A 20,262-nucleotide genomic window follows, 5' to 3' on the forward strand; every position below is an offset into this window, starting at 1 on the left:
GTCTAGCTTTAGGCAGAAACATTAAAAGCAAATCAGTCAACTGACAACTAACTTTCTGAGTTTGCAAAAGATGGTAGCTACTTCCAAATTTGCAGTTGCCATATGTAGCAATCAATGTACAGCAAAAGAGTACTGACAATGTTTCATAAAGAAACAACCCTAATTGCTTCTGTAGAAAACTTCCATCTCACTGTGGATGTTTGTGTGTGAATTAGTTCCCAGTTCAGGGTGGTTTCTGGATACTCTGGATAATGGTATGCAATGAAAAGTTTTGGTTTCCATGTATTTACACCAACCTTTTTAAATGTAATTCCTTTCCAAATGCTCCAAACGCTCCTGGCGCATTAAACAACCAGGTGAGAGCAGGACTATAGATGAGAGACAGTCGCAGGTGGAAAGGGGTGAAGAAATAGATGGGAATAGAATATAGGTAGTTTCTTTAGAGACTGCAATTTGTCATTCTACGCAGCAGCCTGTGAACACTCTCACCAAATAAATATTCATGACAAGTGGAAAGGGTCGTTCACTCTCGTCCTCCCACCACTGGAAAAAGCCTGGGTAAATCTCCACATGAGAAATGACTCTGTCAGGACCCATTTCAGAACCACAACTCAGCGACCTTGTCCACCCACCGTCCACACATCAGCACTGCCACAGAGGCTCCATCTTCTGTAATTCCTCTATCTCTTTCCTTTCTGCCAACCTGCTTTCACTTTCCCTCTGCTCTCCACCTGCCTCACCTTTTCTACCATTCTACCATCATTACCTCCACTCTCCTGTCTCTCTTCCAGTCCCTTTCTCTTTTCTTCACTCTTCATATGTCTCTTCCGCTCTTGATCTTTAACTACACTGAGATTAAAGCAGAGTTGCTGGTCAGACTGGTAATTTTGTGTGGTGAATGCGGAGCAGCGTCATGCTATGACATATTAATTCTTCTTTTGCAGAGGGGAGCAAGAACAAGTTTTTGAATCAAAACAGATGACCGTGGAGGCAGAAAAAGAGAAAGACAACAAGAACAGAGAATGATAGGAACATGAGATTAAGAATGGGACAAAGATAATGAACAAAAACAAAAATACAGGTGAAAGAAAAAAAGAGAAAGGAAGGAGGGTGAAATGTCTTGGGGACTTTGGACCTTTCCAAAACAGTGTTAGGGTGTCAGGGATTAAATTCAACCTGAGAACTAAGAGCCAAACTGAGTTAATCTGAGCTACATTGAACGTGGAGTAGCTTTCACACCAAGCTGTAAAAAGCCCACCTCTGTCCTGTTGAATAAGGGTCACCTAGTACACTTCAGTGTAACACCAGTACACATGGACATGTACCGTAGAGCTAATCTGGAACGATTATTTCAATTATTGATTAATCTGATGATTCTTCTCTCAATTATACAATTAAATGTTTTTCTATTAAGAGTCAGAAAATACTGAAAATGCCTGAAAATAATTTCCTAGAGTTAAAGGTGATGTCTTCAGATGTCTTGTTTTCTACAACCAACAATCCAAAAATCAACAATATTCAATTTACTACCTTGTATGACAAAGAAAAGCATTAAATCACCGCATTTGAGAAGCTGAAACCAGTGAATTTTGGGCATAAAGAATTTTCTAAATGTCTAATCTGTCTGATTATCAGTTGCAGTTCTAATAATGTACCAGTCAGAGTGAATGGAAAGCACGACATGCTGATCATCATAAAATGGATATTTGGTTGGTAAAAGCAAATAACAAAATATTTATAATAAGCCAGTGGATATTAGCAGTCTTTAGTCTTCAAAGCAAGACGTTACTGTCATTTTATCAAAATCTTCCTTTTGTGTGGCGCAGCATCAGTTCCTGTAATCTACCAATTACTAGATGACAGCATTAAAGATTTAAAACATGTAATGAATAGAGTAAATTATACATCTCTCAGGTATGTGGACAAAGAGCATGGTTGTCAGAGTGTGTATCTGTGTCCTGAACCTTTGCAGCTGAAGCAGGGTGTGCTCCAACTGTCAGTTTCCCTGAGTGGAGCCAGGGAACAGTGGAGACATGGAGCTCTCATCCAGAAACACTCATTAGCACTTCCTTTTCACATTTAAGACAGCCTGGATATGTGAATGGTTGTGAGAAAATGTGCAGTAGTGTGGGATGAGAACAAATGAGGAGAGGTCTATGTATGGCTGAGTGTCTTTTACCTCCTCTGATGGGCAACTGATTAAAAAAATGGATGTCATGTATAACCCAAATGAAAGTGATACAAAATCCTGTGGATCCTATTAGGGCTCTGTGGGGGCAATTAAAACAGTAGTGGATACAGATGAACACACTCAGACAAACACACGCACACACACACACGCACACACACACAGATAAAGTATTTCAGATGCTCATGAGTCGCAAAATAAAAGTCGATTCTCAAGTGTTTCATTCAACGTCAAAGTCAAGCCTTAAGTTCCAGAGGGATGGGAGGAAGTACAAGTCAAGTCTGACAAGAAATGGTCGAAACTCCAGCAAGACTTGTAGTATAAAGAACAACTTTATTGTGAGAAAAACACGTCCAGGGTCCTTGGTATAGAGTCAAGACTCAGAGAACAATACGGCTATTTCTAAAGAGTTCAATTTAATATTTGGTAATCAATAAGAGTATATAGGAACCACACAATTACTTACTTTACAGCATAATCCAAAAGATAACATAACAAGAGGGAGAATTATTTTAAGTTTTACCTCTTGCTTAACATCATAAATCTCTGTCAAATTAAACAATAAAACAAGTACGTAGAAGGCAGATCGAGTGTCCATGTCGATACTAAACATGTCTGTTTTTAAATTTAATAAAAAGACACTGTAATTGTTCTTTAATACGCCGTTTGGGTGATGTTATGAATTCAGTTCAATTCAGTGATTTTCCTCATATCACTGAAAAACTGGATGAAAAACCTACATCATATACTGATTCATCTTGGCAGCATTATCTTTATGTCTGCTCTCCCACACAGTCATTATCACTTCTTGGCTAAGTCAAGTTACTTTGCAACTTGAGCATAAAACAGCAGAAGCAGCTTCCACCCACCCACTGCAAAAACAAAGTTAAGTGCTGAAGCCTCTTCACATTCAGACATGGAGAGAATAAATTGTCTCTGCTTTTGATGTTGAGAGTTTTCAAGAAGCACCTGTGCAAAGTCAAATACTTGACATGTGCATTTCAATTCAGTGGGCTTTATTGGCATGAAAGTTTCCAGAACAATGTTGCCAAAGCATCAAAATACAATTTGTCCAAATATTTGAACAGTACAAAATAACAATAATACAAACATTAAAACAACATTGAGATTGATATATATGAACTATATTAAGATTTAGATAAAGTATATCCTATGCATGTATTTGTGTGTGTGTGTTCCAGTACTGTATCAAAGAGCTACACTAGTCCAGTTCAAGAGCGATGTTTCATTTGTATTGTATCGCTGTTTCTGGTGAGAAAAATGTTGTTGAAAAATGCCACACATTCCTCTGTTCTCTATTTCTCTGTTTTGCGTCTTCAGGTTATGCTAACCCATTGTTGCTAAGTTTGGAGCTAACCCCCTTCACTTTTACAGCACTTGGGGAAACAACAGACGTGACTTTTTAGCATTTATTAACTGACACACTGTACTGTACATTTACTGCCAGACTGACAACTTACTACTAACCTTTTCCTCTTCTCTGCTCACATCCACTGTCACTTCTCTGCCGCTCGCTCTTTCCTACTCGCTACGCAAACATACTACGCAATACCGTACTCCTTAACAGAGTTATGCTACCAATAGTTTCCTAGGTAACGACACAGAAGTTGACTCACATACCGAACAGTGCTGCACAGACACTCCCAAACGCTATTGATTTCCGGATGAATGGATATTTGGCGTTATTTTTGGCATTATAAATATTTTTTTGGCCTGGCAGGGGTTCTTGTTGTGATAATTATAGGAGAAACACTGATTCAGTAAATGTTCAGTACATTCAGTAAACGTTCATTAAACGTTGAGTACAGTTAGACCCAGCAGTCTCCATTAGCTTGTGAAAACAACGGGGGTGTTTTGTATACACCCCCGTTGTTTTCACAGGTAATTTGTTAGTCTGTCCCTCCCGCCACAGGAAATAATGGATTAATCCTGGAAAGCTGTTGATGTAGCACTTTTCTCCTTATGAAAGTAACACGGAGATTATTCGACCAATGAGAATTTAGTCGTACGAGAGCATATCAACCAACTAATCGACCAGTCGACCAGGAGACTACAGCCCTACTGGTAACTAACTGGAAAGTTGCAGCAGCTGCATTACAAGCCAAAAAATACCATGTTATCTGATTTAAGCTACATTGCTCCTCATTGCTGTCACCACTTTGCGTTATTCTACGTCATTACAAGCTGAATACTAGTCATTTTAGCTTATCAGTCTTTTCCTGTCCCCACAGGCTCTGAGAACATGTCCTGTCCCTTCTCCTTACCTAAATTTCCCACAGTCTTCATTTTGATGACAGCAGACACAGAGATCCTCTTAGTAACCTAGATTTCTTTAAAGAAATGCAGGAAATACGCTCATTGGCTTTCTTGCCACAAGTTAGATGAGAAGATTGATGTCACGTGTGTATGCATGTGTTTCTGTGTAGGATATAATATGTGAGCATGGGGATTTACTAGGTAGGTGTCTGAGTTTGCATCAGACACTGAGAGACTGTCTGTACTCCAAGTGAGCCAGACTAGGCCAAGGCAGAGTATCATAAATCACAGGACAGAGCCATGTTAATTTAAGTCCGTGTCCTCTGTAAGTAGGGAACACGATACCGCTGTAATGAATGTTCATGTTCATGTCCTGGTTACCGAAACATAAAATCCTGTGAAGCTGTGGGGATAAAGGCTCATGCACAGAAGCTAAGGCACAGCTTGAAATGGAAAATGTTAGCAACTATTGACATTTTTCTTTTTTAAACATTTTTATTTATCTTATCTTATATCATTTTATTGGTATGTCTTCTCTGACAAAACATATAAAATTAGATTAAAAGTAGAGTCAGTCATTCTGGAGAAACGTTATTTGAACTAAACACCTCAACAAATACACCACTCCCTTCATGCTCCTTCAGAAGCTCCGCCCCCCCAAAAATTTATAGATGTGCATTGCCAAGGTAACGACCAAAAGAGAAATGTGCTGGAATCCAGAGCAATGCGTCAGCTGTAGAGTCACTGATGTTGCCTCTCACACATTATCACAAGTAGTCCATCCACAATCTCCGCTTCTCTGCAGCCTCCCCGCTTCTCTTGGGGAGCTGAGAGGACAGCGGCCAAACAAGCTGCCTTCACCAGGCTGACTGACAGCAGAAATTTACTGAACTGAATAGTTTGCATGTCGGCTGAACCAGAAGAAATCGACTGTGTGCGTATTAGGGATGTCAACAGTTGACTATTAATCGGTTAACCGCTGAGAATATTTTTGACCAGTTACACATGTCGGTCTGTTGGTTAATTTGTATACATACTCCGCTAACGGCTGGACAACTATGTGTTCACAACATCAGTTATTCTTTTTGAAGTACTGGTGTAAAACCGACTTCTCCACGGAGTGTTGTATTATAGGTTGTTTGTAGCATTAATGTTTAATCAGTTTATAGTGAGTGTGTTAGAGTCAGTCAGCACTAAAAGTGTTTCGTTAGTCCAGTTTAACCTGCAGGAGTTGCTGAAGGCTCATGTAACATGTTTTTCTGCCACAGAGGAAATAAATTCATGGCGAGTGAAAACAAGTCCAAAGCGTCTTCTGACGTCTCTGCTGCAGAAACAGAATATGTCAAGCTGCTAAATACCACAGTGACAGATGATAAAGAACTCAAACTCACAAACAGGCAGTCATACTAATGCTAACTGCCAGAGAAAATAATTTTTTACCGCTTCCAAAAGCCTGGCAGGACAAAGTGTGAGTATGTAACCAACCAACCATGATATAAGTTATACTGAAAAAGTAACGTTACTTCAAAAACAGCTGTTGGACAAGAGGGGGGGGGGAGTTGTCTTATAATCAGGATCGCCTTACAATCATAATGTTATTTATATTCGTACTTCCAAGCATGTTATGCCATCGCGAGCATCTGTGACTAAACGCATTGAAAAACACTGAGGAGAAGGATGAGCTAAAAGTCAAGCTAACATTAGCTCTGACGACCGACTGCTGGAGAGCTCTCACAGACAAAAGCCACATTACAACTTTTATAAAAATGAACCGGCTGGTTATTGGTTAATGGGTGTCAGTCTGTGTATTTATTGAATCATTGATACGGTTAATAAATTCAAAACACATATACAGCGTTCAAAAAGATTCTTCAAAAAGATATTCCCTCATTTGGTGTTTTGATGATGATGGTGGAGAGCGCTGTCTAACACATCAGTTCAAAATCTCCCATAGGGTGTTCAATTGAGTTGAGATCTGGTGACTGTGAAGGCCATAGCATATGATTCACATCATGTTCATATTCATCAAACCATTCAGTGACCCCTGTGCCCTGTGAATTGGGGCATTGTCATCCTGGAAGAGACCACTCCCATCAGGATAGATATGTTTCATCATAGGATAAAGGTGATCACTCAGAACAACTTTGTATTGATTTGCATTGACACTTCCCTCTAAGGGGACAAATGGACCCAAACCAGGCCAGCAAAATGCCCCCCAAAGCATAAAAGAGCCACCAGATCCCCTCACTGTAGGGGTCAAGCATTCAGACCTGGACCAGTTTTTCCTTTAATCTATCACCCGTCTGTATCTATGAGCATGAACACCCCCTGTTGCTGATTGGCTGGAGTAGTGTTGCATGGCTCAGTCATGGTCACTGTGTTTACATGCCAAATTATAAACTCTGTTTACAGAGCCAGGGCTGTGTATGAATACCAGATTCTTTTTTCAGAGCATACACAGAACAGACAACTAGCGGACCAGGAGGAGATATTTTCTGAATTTGTCAAAAAGTGTATTGAACAATCTTTCTCCAGAATCACTGAATCTACCTTTAATAATAATCAGTATTACATAATTCCATGTAAAAATCTGATGAAAACACAATTTGCGGCCACCACCAAGTTTAAATGACAACTGTGCGGTGAACCTCAAGCAGGAAATCTGGATTTTAAAGTTTATTTAAACATCATGTTAAATGTTTTCAGGATTGTAGTCACTCTGTAAAGTTGCTCTCTAACAGGAAGTTGTCCGTTTTGGCCGTGATAAAATAGCTGAGGTTTAACAGCAGTAGTCAGTCCACTCATTTGTGGCTAATTAAATCCAGCAGAAAAAAAACTCTTAGTCAAATACTCCAGGTGTCTTTGTGTACACACGCTCTAGCTATGGCTGAAAAGGACACTCTCTTTTCTCCTCTGGCTCCATTAGAAATAATTATCTCCCATCGATCTTCCCAACCCTCCGTGGAGCAGTAACATGAGCTTGTACTGTCTCAGCCTTCAACTGTCTGTCAACAGTGTGTGTGTGTGTGTGGATATGTGTGACCTACACATCCCAGGTCTGTGCAGTACACTGTTTGACTTGTGACAGCTTGCTAAGAGTTCCTGTAATTCGGTAGGTGGCTTATCCCAGCACCGCAGCAGAGCGTGTCTCCTAGTGAGACTCTAGGAAAGGAAGAAAAGCCCTCTTTGAGCAGGTCAACCACAGGGGGCCCTGTAATGGTGAATGCACTGATAACCGGCCACCCGGTGTGACTCTACTGCGGCGTGAAAAACCAAGCCGTCAGTATGGTGGCCACCACAGCAGAAAATTGTGTCCAGTAAAGCGTGCAAGGTAGGGAGAGGATGTGACAGTGAAGACATGCAATCCTAATGAAAATCAGATCCAGTCACCTCGCTCCTCAGAGAATCTCTGCGACAGGAAACCTATAGCAAGGCTGCGGCTCCCCTATAGCTGATAAGAGAGGTGAAGTTCAGATAATGAGAGGGGCGGAGGCCAGCTCTATAATACAGGTGCATATCACTGCTGTCAGGTGTAAATGTCTTGTGTCTCGAAAATGCAATCCTTCCATGAAGTGAAAAATAGCAATGACAACCGTGTATTTTTTCAGTTGTTTGAATTAGTCACAGCTGGTATCTGAGGGGGTGGATGCAGCATCTCTATGGAAATCACTGCACTCACCTTACCAGGCCTCAGCCAAAGCCACGCTCTCATCTTTACCTTCATTACTGCTGTCTCAGCCTTCCCATGAGGATCACAGCACAACCAACTTCACCAAAATCCCTTAAGTGTGCTTGCAAATAGCTATCCAAGCACTTATCCAAATGGACTGTGAGCTCAGTGCCCTAAACTCTATCTTTTAATTACTTCAGGTCTCCAGGACAAATTCCTGCATGGATCACCCAAAGCAAGAGCTCACTGAGGTGGTCTAAGTGCTTTTTGGAAGAGTCTCATTTGATCAGAGCATTTTTGCAAATAGTGGGTGCAGATGAGTATGAATGAAATGAACATATACTGTTCAACACATCTGTCTTTCAATCCACAGCAATGTTTCATTTCCCCCAGAAATAGTCTATGACCTCTTAATGACTAACATTCTACACAAGCAGGCCTTTTGTCTATACGCCAACCGAGCAATGGGGAAGAACCATCTTTGTAAATGAGAACCCTTTCATTTCAAATGAAGAAAGCTCCATGCTGTGTGTACATGTGAAACTGGAATGTGTTGAAAGTGTAAAATATAGCAGCTCTACAACATTTCCAGGCCTAAATATGGCATAAAAGCAACATCAAAGTGAGGATCATCTCCTCAAAAAGAGTTCAAACTGCTTCACGATATGGTAAAACCAGTACATAGAACTGTCAAGGACGAGGTCATTACTAGTCCAATGGCATCCTCCTTTCCTTTTTTTTTCTCCAATTAATTTTTTTGTCCCATCATTTAAGTCATTTGTAAGCTCAAAGCTTTGGACCTGCCTGCATTCATATGAGATAAACCTCTGAAGGGAGGACGATATTAATTGTGTCAAAAGGAATTCAACTGAAGTGGCAGCCCTCTCTGTCAGTGGCAGGCAAAAGTTGGCTCTCTCATTTCCCCACACGCTGACATCAAAAGCAATAAGTGGGAAGAGCTATTCTAATTGCCTTGAAGCGACCTGCATGCGTAGGCACCAATATAGTGCTTTGTGTGCTCGCTTCAAATGAATCCTCCAATTCCTGTCTTTTTCTTGACAGTCAAATTCAGGGGTTTAAATGGCCACTCTACCTCTACAAAGCACCTTTGCAAAAACACACATACTAGGGTCCGTGCTGGCATAAATGCACACTCAAACACTCTTGCAGAAATACACCTACACACCTATGTATGCACACCCTTAAATTTTAAACACTAAGTAGATCTAAGTGGCAATTATCCCTGACAGCCCTTCAAAGAATAACTGGCACTTTGTCGCCATCTAGTCAGCAGGGGCGGTACTGCGTGCACCAGGGCAGACAAAAAAATGATTTCTTCTCAGGGGTCAACTACTTCTCCTGCCTAATGTCTCCTACAACAGTGAAGCAGCGATAATAATAATAATGTTTAATAGAAGCTAACAAATAGGGGAAAAATTAAATGTAAAAACTGTTCTGTTATTTTGTGTGAAAAGAGGAAGAAAAGACTGGGGACATATCAGGAGGGGAAGAGGAGAACTGAGGGAGGGGAAATGAACTGATGAGAAGAAAAATGGGTTAAGAAATGTTGTGGAGCAGCAAAGACAAAAAAGGATAAAGTGAGTAAGCTTGTAAAAGTCAAGAAGACCTTCTCAGCTATCAATTCCGTTTAACAGCAGAGAGGGATTTGATTACTTCAAAGACACTTGCTGAACACAGACTGAAGTGGAAAAACCCCAGAGTCATGTTGGGAGAGACTGAAAAAGTAGGGCTGATGCCTTCAAAAAAAGAATCTCATCAGATGGTCTGAGAGTAAAGTGGCAGAGTTAAAACAATGTTAAAGTCAAGGTGATGATACATCTTGTATGATTATCAAGCTTTTAGATCATAGGTAGCACTCTTTGCTACTTTGATTTTTGCAACAAAGATGTTTCTTTTTCTTTTTTTCTTCAACAACTCTGCATTTGATGTGTATTTCTAAAACTGACCTTGAGATCAGCTTGGAATCAACTGGAAAACGGCACAACACAGAAACACGACACAGAGAAAAAGAATTATTTGGGGGGGAAGAACTAAACAAGCGCAGCGGATTAAGAAGTGAAACATGACGAGCTTTTGTAAAAATGCACTGGTCAGCAGAAATGTATGTGTGCATCTGTGTGTGTGCATACTAAACGCAGCCCAAACAGCATTCACGATTAATCAGCACGATACAAGTCTCTTCCACCAGCTAATCCTCTATTCTGTTAACCATATTTGCTATTTATATATATATATAACTCAACAGACACTTACAGTACACTGCAGGGCACATTCATTATACCGTTCTGACATCCTGCTTTGGGTGGTATTTCTGTAACAGATGGCATTATCTGGAAAAATTCTTTATTGTAATATTTATTGTTTGACCACCTTGTAAAAATGGCCCCTTTGTTAATTAAATTAAAAAACCAATTCAATTTAATTATAGTGCTTCCTTTAGGCACAGGAGGCAGATGGTGCATGTGTTTAGGACATTGGTGCATGTTCAAAATCATTTTCCTGTTAAGGAAATGTCAGAGATTTCATAAGTCGTGCTTGAATAACTGCCTTTACCTCATTCTGAACAAGGAAAACTCTGTATTAGTATGCTGGAGGGAGACTAATCCATAGGGGGTAGTGCAAGGTAAGCATACAGCAAGTCATGCATCACATACTCTCTGTTGAATGTTTAGATATATGCTCAGAGATTTCTAGACCTCAGAGAAGAACTCCAAAAGAAAACACACACACACACACACACAATAGTTCTTTTAGGTGTTCATCTAAATATGTGTGTAACTGGGGCTGGTCCAGGTTGAAACCTAGTGGTGTGTTTCCACCCCAAGCTACTATTGGATAACTGTTAGCATTTTGAATTTTCCTCCCCAATGCTCCATTTAGTTTGATGAGTGCAAGTAAATATGAGGGCAGAAAAAACAGGGGGTCCGTTTCTTTTGCTTTTTCTCTTGAATAAGAGTTTGTAGACAAGTGCAGCATCAATGGCTCTTTGATTTATATCAAACTCAGTATAACTTCTCACCCACCAATTTAGCTAGCTAGTGGCCAGGGACACGCTGCTATAGCAGGACTCATCTATATGTAGAGAAACACTGCTAGGGAGCAACTCACCTACCGATACATTCATGAAAAATCAAGATCAAGTGCAGCTGAAAGAAAACTCCATCGCCCACTTTCGACCCTGTGGCTACAATTAACATGCAGTCAGTGATGAAAAGCTAGCTATTCAGTGACCTATGCTAAGTGCCTCTTATTCGTGACTCAAGAACGGTCTCCGACACATCTATTACTCAACCTAAATAAAAGTGCATCACACCAACAAAGGAGCACTACTCACTAAAGAGGCTAATGCAACTTATAGTATCATCGCCTTTCACTGTCATCAGCAAAACTACTCTCTTGGAAGAAATGGGACCTTGCAGTACCAGCCCTTTAACATGAATACTCCCACTGTGCTGCTGGCGGCTTCACACACTTCGTAGCAATGGAGAGGACTCATCGCAATCACGCTGAAAAAGAAACTTGTGCCGCCTGCCAAACATAGACTCGAGCTTGTGTGTTTGTGTGACAGAAAAAGAAAGGGGAGGACATATCTGGATGTGGTGTTTGTGAGTGTGGAAAAGAGACAGACAAACAGAGTGGGTGAATAGCTCATGAATATCTGTAATGTGTTACAGAGAGTGTTTGTCAGAGCGGATGGTGGAGGAGGCAGGGGCAGAGACACGGAGAGAGTGAGAGACGGAGAAAAGAGAGAGGGTGTGAACCATGCATCTCTCTCTCTCTTTCTCTCTCTGTCACAAACACACACTTGAGATTTTGTATGTGGTTGTCAGAGGATCGCTTTTTTTTGGGAGGAGGGTGGCTCCTTTTCGGACACGTTTTCTTTCAGCTGTTATCTCTACCTGGGTATCAATATGGCTCTTTGTCTGTCTGTCACCTATTTTATCTGTGTGCTTGTTCATCTGCTTGTCTGACCACAAAATTGACCAGAGGAGAACAAACTGAGATGAAAGCGTGATCAACTGGAGGACAGCATTGCATTGTACCGCTGTGTCCTTCAGACATGGTTACTGAGGCCTTTTGTGTGTGTGTGTGTGTGTGTGTGTTTGTCTCTCTTTTCTGCTTTCTCTACCCACTAACACTCATCAGCACTCACAAATAAGCCATTAATCCACTCTCCTAGGATGTAGGGTTTTCTCTTTTTTTTTTTTTTTTTCTTTTTTCATTTGGCACATTTCACGATTACACCACGCAATGTCCATTGGCGTTTTGCATAATTAGGCCACTTATATCAAATGCAGGCAGATTCTAATGGAGCGCTAAGGGGACATATTTACTTTAATTAATACTCCCACTATCTCTACCCCTCATCCTCCCTCCCTTCATCCCCCTCTCATCCACTCCTTCCTCAGGAGAGTGCGGTGGCTACGTCAAGGGAAAGAAGATTGAAGAAGACTGTGTTTTCCTCAAAGGTCACACCCTCCCACAGTAGAGTTAAGAAAGCGTTTGACCTTATAGCCCATTACTGTGCAACACCGCTCAACCACAATCACAAGGGAACCCTATATGGATAAATAAAAAAACTTGGTTTTGATGTTTTAGACTCTCCCATTAAAAGAGAAAAATCTGTTCAAGCGCGCAGGTGTGCACATGTACAAGTGTGTACTGGTTAGGTGTGTGTGTGTGTATGCATGCATGTGTGTGTGTTTCATTTACTGGAAGCCTTTAGAGTTAGATGTTTCCTGTCAATTACAACTGACTCCAAAAAATATCCAAAGAGCAATCTAGTACAACAGACTGTGGTTGGCTTGGTGCTTTTACCCAGGAAACAGCACCGGTAAGTAGAACGGGAAGGAGACTGAAACCTCAAAGCCCCGTACGAGAAAGCCTATTAGCCAGCTGATTGTTAGAACCACAGTAACACCAGGATACATTTAGACAGCAAAGTCTAGATTGGTGTTGGACTGCTTTCACTTGAACCCTTTCATACTCTGTTTTTTATTCTGAGTGTGAGTATTTGTGTGTCTCTGTGGGCTGTTAAAATTGCAAACTTCTCTGCAGTTTTTCTAAACTCTAACCCTTTATTCCGCCAAGCTCCACTATGGGAGCTAAAACTCCAGACAGCGCCGTGAGATGAGATGAGGGGAGAATGAAAAGAGGGGCAAGAAAGTGTGAGGAAGGGTGTTGAGGAGAGAGACAGGGGAACGTAAGAAACAAAGAAAGAAATCATCCCTCTACAATGACTGGCATTCCTCATTAGTGTCATCATTAGCCTCTGTAGCTTGTCATACTGTTGCTCCTTAACCAGACTCCATTATAAAAAGCCCATCACTGAAAAGGACACTTCACACACAGAAGCCTTCTTGGGGAGAAACAAGAGGTTAGCTGGGGGTCTGCTTTGAAAGGATGATTCATTGTAACCGGTGATGGACATGATAGGCTCCGTCTGCGTGGTACATAAAGAAACCACAGGAAAGTAGATTGTGTACATATAAATATAACATCCCTCACTGTCATCTAAAGAGGAGGGTCACAGTCTATATGTCCTACAAACCTACAGGTATATATGATTAGAAATTACTTTGAAATGGAAAAAGACAGACATTAAAAAATTATAGTACTGAATACAGCATGGAGCAATTGTGTGTGTGTGTGTGTGTGTTAATATCTCAGACCTGTTGCTGCAGCCCTGAATAATAAATGGCACTGACATACCAGGAATGGCCGTGTCCTCTCTTTTTGATAATGTTAGATCAATGGACTGCCTCCAGGACTGAGTGAGGGTGAGGCAGAACCGAGTGTGGGAGCCAGAGAGGAGGAGGGATAAAAGGATAAGTGTGGGTGTCAGGCATCTTTTGGTGTGTACGTATCAACACGAAGGTCAGTCCATCTATGAGTAACAGGACAGACACCATGGCAACTCTCTGTCTTCGGCGTCACACTTAAACATTTTTCCTGGAGACCCTGACCTTCCTCCTTTTCTCTCTCTCTCTCTCTCTCTCTCTCTCTCTCTCTCTCTCTCTCTCTCTCTCTCTCCCCCTCGCCTGCAGGGGCTTAAACAGGAACTTTAACAGTCCGTTGGTCACTGCACCCATAAACGTCTATGACAGCAAATCTTCCCGCAGACACGCCCAGGTGCCAGCCCAGAATTTAAACTGTGAGTATAACTGTCATCTTCCACGGGTGAGAGAGAGATAGAGACAGAGATGAAGAAAGAGGGGAAAAAAGAGAGAGATAGAGCGAAGGGAGAAAGGGATGCTGAGCATCTTGAGGACATAAATGGGGGATTAAGGTTGGTAAATCATATCAATTAAGGTAAAGGACTAGTATCAAAGGATGGGAGGACTCCCAAACTGAACAAAAGCTTGAAGAGGGGGAAAGATACACAAGACAGACAGAGAGAAGGGAAGACAGGGAGGAGGACTCAAAGTGGGAAAAGGAGGAAAATTCTTGCACCTGCAGCTCTCAGCTGCGCTGTGCTTATTTTGAATCATTGCTCCACCCGGAGAGACTGCTTAGCGTTTCATTTAGAAAACAGGGATTTATAGCCAAGTAGGGGGCTGCTACTGGCGTGTGTGTGTGTGTGTGTTTGTGTGTTTGTGTGCAAGGGTTGTGAGTGGTGGGAGGAAGGTAGATGTGTATGGCAGCTTACTGTGGAGAGGAACTTGGCTCCCTACCTGAGAATCTATAAATAAGATTGTTCGATCCCACTGTAATATGGCAAGATTGGACGCTCCTGTGATTCTAAGAGGGGAGAAGGCACAAATTTTCGTGTGGATGTGGACGATGAGTCAGGTGGAACGGCGTCCACATGTTGCATACAAATGTGCATGTGTTTTGGGTGCGTGTTTCCGAGCAGGATGTGAAGCAGCGCGGAGAAAAACGTTGACATATGGTACATGTTTTCGGCGGTTTGCATTAATGTGCGCTTGATTCGCTTCATGGACTCATTTGCATTCGGGGTATTCAAAATATTTACAGCTACTACTTCAGCCAGATGAAAGAGAATCCCCCATGGAGCCGGATCAGATTGTAAATCATGCAGCCAGAAGTACAGGCCAAAGGACGACCAGAACCATGCAACTAACCTGCTAGAGATCTGGCACTGAGTGTGTGTCTTCATGTGAACAGCAGCAAGCTCTGTGTGTGTGTGTGTGTGTGTGTGTGTGTGTGTGTGCGCACAGAAATACAGATTACAAAGATTCTCTTCTTGCAATTTTGAAGAATCTCTTTCTTAGTCTCTTCCCGGGGTTAGTGAATGAATCTAGTCAATGGAAAGTCTCCTCACAAATGCAGTAATACAGATCTGTGTTTGTGTGTATGAGGTGGGCGGTGAGTGTGTGTGCAAGAGGAGTCAGGTCATAATCAATAAAATAGGGAGTTAAATAATAGTGGATAAATAATAGATCATGATTCAGGCTAATAGTGCCAGTCTGAATCATGATCACCTCAGATTAGAGGATCGAACTACAACATGGAAATGAACCGATGGCTTATCCAATTAAAAATGAATAACTACACACACACCAGAATACGTGAACTAAGCCTACACAGGTCAAACAAGAAATACCAAATGAGTTGTGCTGCCTGCTGCCTCTCAATACATCTGGAGGAGAGAGAGAGAGAGAGAGAGAGAGAGAGAGAGAGAGAAGGGGGATAAGAGAAAAGAGAGAAGCAGCACAACAACACAGTTTCCCAAATGAGCTGTTTGCCTGCCACGCTTCAGGGCTCTCCCATTGATGCTGTGTTTAGAAATAGTCTCAGCTAGGTTATTTTAAAATTAGCTCCCATTTCACCCTTTGTAGGATGCCACCACAAGTGCCACTGTCATTAACTTAAGCAATTTGCGCTTTTACTGATCTTTAGAATTTGTGTTTTTTTTTTCTATCTGCGGGAGGAGGTCAGAGGTCGAAGCAGCTGAAGAAGATCATCCCTGCAGCTGGATTCATCCTAGCTCAAGAAAATGCCAAGAGGGCATGATGGCCATTTGACCAATACACTGAGCTTATTCAAGCCAAAAGCGGTACCAAAGTGTCAAGAGGTGTCACAAAAGCATCTAACTGACCAGCTCAGCGCTGCCCTTCTCGATTTTAATAGTAGTCTAAAGACTGGCTTTAAGAAATAGCTGCTCCGAGTCCCCCCCCACCCCACCCCAAATATTAAAGTCAGATCAAACGGCAGAGTGGCGCTATCACAGTGGGAATTAGGGCTTTATTAAATATCCCTAGAGAGTCCACGTCTACGGAGAATGAGTAAAATACCCAGAGAGGCGCCACAAATAACACAGCAGAGCGGCCAAGTTAGTTCTCAGCTTCTCTTTCTGTCTCTCTGACACCCCCCGACGCGTCTCTCTCTCTCTCTCTCTCTCTCTCTCTTTCTCTCTCTCTCTCTTTCCTCCTCTCCTCCGTCAGCCTGTGTGCTTCTCACATCGCTTCCCACGCACACACACAAGCCCAAAAGAAACGCTCAAGTTGGTGGCTGAGCGGAATATAGATGCGACTGGAGACAAGAGCTGGAGCCGTGATTTGCACATAGACATAAGATACACCCTGCGCTCTCTTTCTCTCTACTCCCCTCTTCTCCATCCTCCGTTTCTTTCCCTCTTTCGACTAAATGTGAAAGGCATTCCTAAACTGAGCGACCGCTGCAGATTGCCAGATCCGACACCTTCTGCCCCGGACTCGGTGCCATGAATGACAAGACGTGCGCGCAGAAGGACTAAACGGGGATAAACTTGCTCTGGCGTGGCACCAATGTATCTGGCAGCGCAGTTTGAAGGCGCTGTATGGTGTGTGTGTGTGTGTGTGGACTCGGGACAAACTTGACAAGCGATTATCTATTTGTGCCATGAACACAAGAGTAACCCAAGCGTCAGTGAGTCAGTCTTTGGATAAACCGGGGGAAATCAGACGGATGCAAAAAGTCGGATCCCTCAAAGTCTCAGTGACATTGTCCCCAAATCAACCCCCCCACCACCCCCGACTCCCCACCACACACACATACACACACGCACTCTCTCTCAAACACACACACACACACATCTCTCCTGTCTTACCTGGTGGATGAGGAAAGCCAAGAGAATGCGGAGTCCAATCTCCATGGTCGGTTTAATTTCTCTCGGTGTGAAACAGAAACAGATTCAAGACAGGTTGATAGAGGTTGGGTCAGCTTTGCTCATAATTCCACTGTCCAAACGCCGGAGAGAGGGGAAAGCCTTTCGCCGTGAGCCGCCAGCTGCCAACTTCCCCCAAACACAACTGCAGTCTGATCAGCAAAGCATTGGATAGTGAAGGCGAGACCACGACCAATAGATTTATGAGGAGGACAGGAGGAGGGGGGGGGGTGGTGGTGGTAGGGGAGGGGGGGCGGAGGAGGTGAGATGGAGCGAGAGGGGAGAGGTGGTAGTATGAGGGGAGGGAGAGGGGGGGGGTTCGTCTCAGTCAAAGTGTTGGCGTCCCTAATTTGTTGTGGTCCGTGACGAATTTAGACACCCAGTTAATTTCTGGAGTTTGCAATGATCGGCAGGTGCAGGAGCAGCAGGTTCCATGAACATCACACGCGATGTGCCGTTTTTTTCCCCGATCAGACAGCTTTATAGCCCTTATACCAGCATCTATAATTCGTCCCCTTTTAAAGGTGATTTACGGTCCTACTGTGTATTCAACGCAAGAGCGAGGAAGGCGCACGGCGAGCCTCTATTAAATGCATCCTGTGTATGAACGCACACAATAGCGGCGACGCCTGCGGGGCACCCTTAGAGAAAGAAACTTCAGTAATATGTTTTAGCAGCACCGTTCAATATTACAATCAAAATATGTTATGAGCGTACATAATGGTTCAAAACGAATCTTGCTGTTTAGGCTCAGTGTTAATATGACTATATAGGTTACACTCCTCTGAATAATTAGTGACTTTAATATTCTGCTGTGATTTCTCATTTTTGGTTATGAGAGCTGTTGTTTTCTTCCTAGCTCTATTATGAATTCTTAATTTGTGTGGGGAATATAGTTTCGTTGTTTGTCAGATGAAGCGTTTTCTTTTCAGGCAGTGTGCTTACCTCAGCCTAGAGGCATATTCCCCCCCTTCTGTCTTGTTGTTTCTATGAAACTCTTTGCCTTTTGAGAGGGTTAAGTCCAAACTTCTCCGATTTTTCATTTGGTCTTAATGAAATCTACTGAAATGCAGGGCTGCAACTACTTTTATTTTCATTATCGATTAGTCTAGCAATGGTAATCTTGATTAATCTATTAATGGTACATCTGTCAGATACTTTATGAAAGTATATATAATGATGTTCTGAAATAGTGAAAAATGCCCATTAAAATCCGTCAGAGCCCGAGTTTACATATTTAGAGTCTTGTTTTGTTTGGCCAACAGTCCAAAACCAAAAAAGATTCAGTTCACTAAATAAGAATAAGAAAACCAGTGAGCACCAAATGTGTATCCATCCACAACGGAAGATAGTCCCTGACAAGTGTACTATTTACTCCTGTTTGAGTAACATTTCATAAAAACTACAGTGCCCTGCTGTTTTAGGAAATAATTTTTTTTTTAAAAACGTATCCTTTAATTAAGAAGACAGCAAGCTCCATGCTCAGGTGTCCTTGAGCAAAACACTGAGTGGCAGAGTTGTGTTGTTCTGTAGCTGACCATGACCTCTGAGTTTCTTGTTGGAAATAATCAATTCATTACCACATAATTATTAAAGTACATAATGGCTTATTTGAATTTAACCCTGTGGCTGATTTAAGTCCCGATAGCATTCACCATATTGCTGCATTCATACAGTAAATTGCTTTTATTTGGTCTTTTTATGATCCGAGTCAAATAGGCACCACCGTCACTAGAATATCTGGACTGTTTAGTTATTAAAAGGCTGATGTGAAAAGAAGCATTCAAGTCAGATGCATTTGCTTACACTGGCTAAAAAAAAGTTGTCACAAGATTTTTGAGCCTGGGAGATGAAAATAGTTTTAGTATGTTTGAGCTTTAACTTTCAGGATTTCCCAGTTGTTTGTTTTTCTTTTTCAATTTCGCTCCTTGAGTTTACAGCATAAAAAAATAAAAATAAAACCCACCAACAACAATAAAAAAGATAGAAGAACAACGGTCAAGGTTTAGACATCAGCTCTTCCAGACAACGCAGAAGGTTATTCAATGAGCACCAAACTTTTTCTCATTCTGGGCCCAAAGGTCAGATGTCTGTTAAAGTAGCCCATCGGTCTTTCTTAGGGGGCAGAACTGTCAAAGAGCACACTTAATCTTCATGCAAGGTACCCTTAACCTCCAACACACAGACAAATCATAGAGACTGAAACAGACAGATGAGTCTCCTGCACAGAGGAAGAGCAAATGAACTCTCAGATAACGGAAACATTCAGAGCTTCTGCCTCCCTTTTCTATCTCTCTGTCTGTTTTTCACACATACAAATCCCTTCTAAAGGGTGTATATTATCAGTGACAGATTTCTGCATATATCCATCTTGAATAGGGGAAAGGAAAAAGGTTAGCTTCATACAAAAGTCAGGTGGGGTCTCAGTATATCTCTCAGTGTAGAAAAGCAGTCAAATTCTCCCCTTCCCTTTTCAATGGATGTGAAAAATGAGGGCAGGAATTGTTGTGACGCCTGAGGAATTGCTTTTCCTAGACAATTTTTCTGCCATATTCATTTATCAGTAAAGTAAAGGCCTTGGGAACACATCACCAGTGACTGCCTGGTTCAAAGCACACAAGTTCAGCTATGGAGGAGTCAATGCACATATCCTTGAAAATAAGATGACTGAAATAATCAATTAAAATGTCATGGGTGGATGAAGAATGAAATGTCAAACATTTCCTGTCAGATATTTCGGAATCGTCCCAAGATATTTTAGTTTTGGGAAATCACAGAAGGAAAGTCATGTTCGGTTTGTAAGCCATGGCTGAGTGAAATCAACAAATCATGACAGAAACGTCTGTTTGGTGGCACAGGAAGAGAGGGACTGGCTCAATCAGGTTGACAGCTTCTAGGCTCAACTTCATTAATCCAAAAATGCTCATGACTCAGTTTTATAAAGAATCCTAATCTGGGAATGGGAATTGGCAAATTATAACGCTCTTCTGTCTGTTG

The 20,262-nt window shown here is 41.9% G+C and overlaps 1 protein-coding gene across 2 annotated transcripts in view; it reads right to left on the bottom strand.

The window, feature by feature from the left end:
* Nucleotides 1-17,435, bottom strand: part of cdh13 (cadherin 13, H-cadherin (heart)) — a 356,169-nt gene extending 338,734 nt beyond the window's left edge. Inside the window, exon 1 of one of the 2 annotated variants that reach the window (XM_042412902.1) lies at nucleotides 17,209-17,435. In XM_042412902.1, the coding sequence (XP_042268836.1) occupies nucleotides 17,209-17,253 (45 nt within the window). In that variant the 5' untranslated portion in view covers nucleotides 17,254-17,435. The remainder of the gene's footprint in view (nucleotides 1-17,208) is intronic. The other variant, XM_042412901.1, reaches the window with a different exon arrangement.
* Nucleotides 17,436-20,262: the final 2,827 nt, after the last annotated feature.

This window comes from Thunnus maccoyii, chromosome 5 (assembly GCF_910596095.1).
Source record: "Thunnus maccoyii chromosome 5, fThuMac1.1, whole genome shotgun sequence".
NCBI lineage: Eukaryota > Metazoa > Chordata > Actinopteri > Scombriformes > Scombridae > Thunnus > Thunnus maccoyii.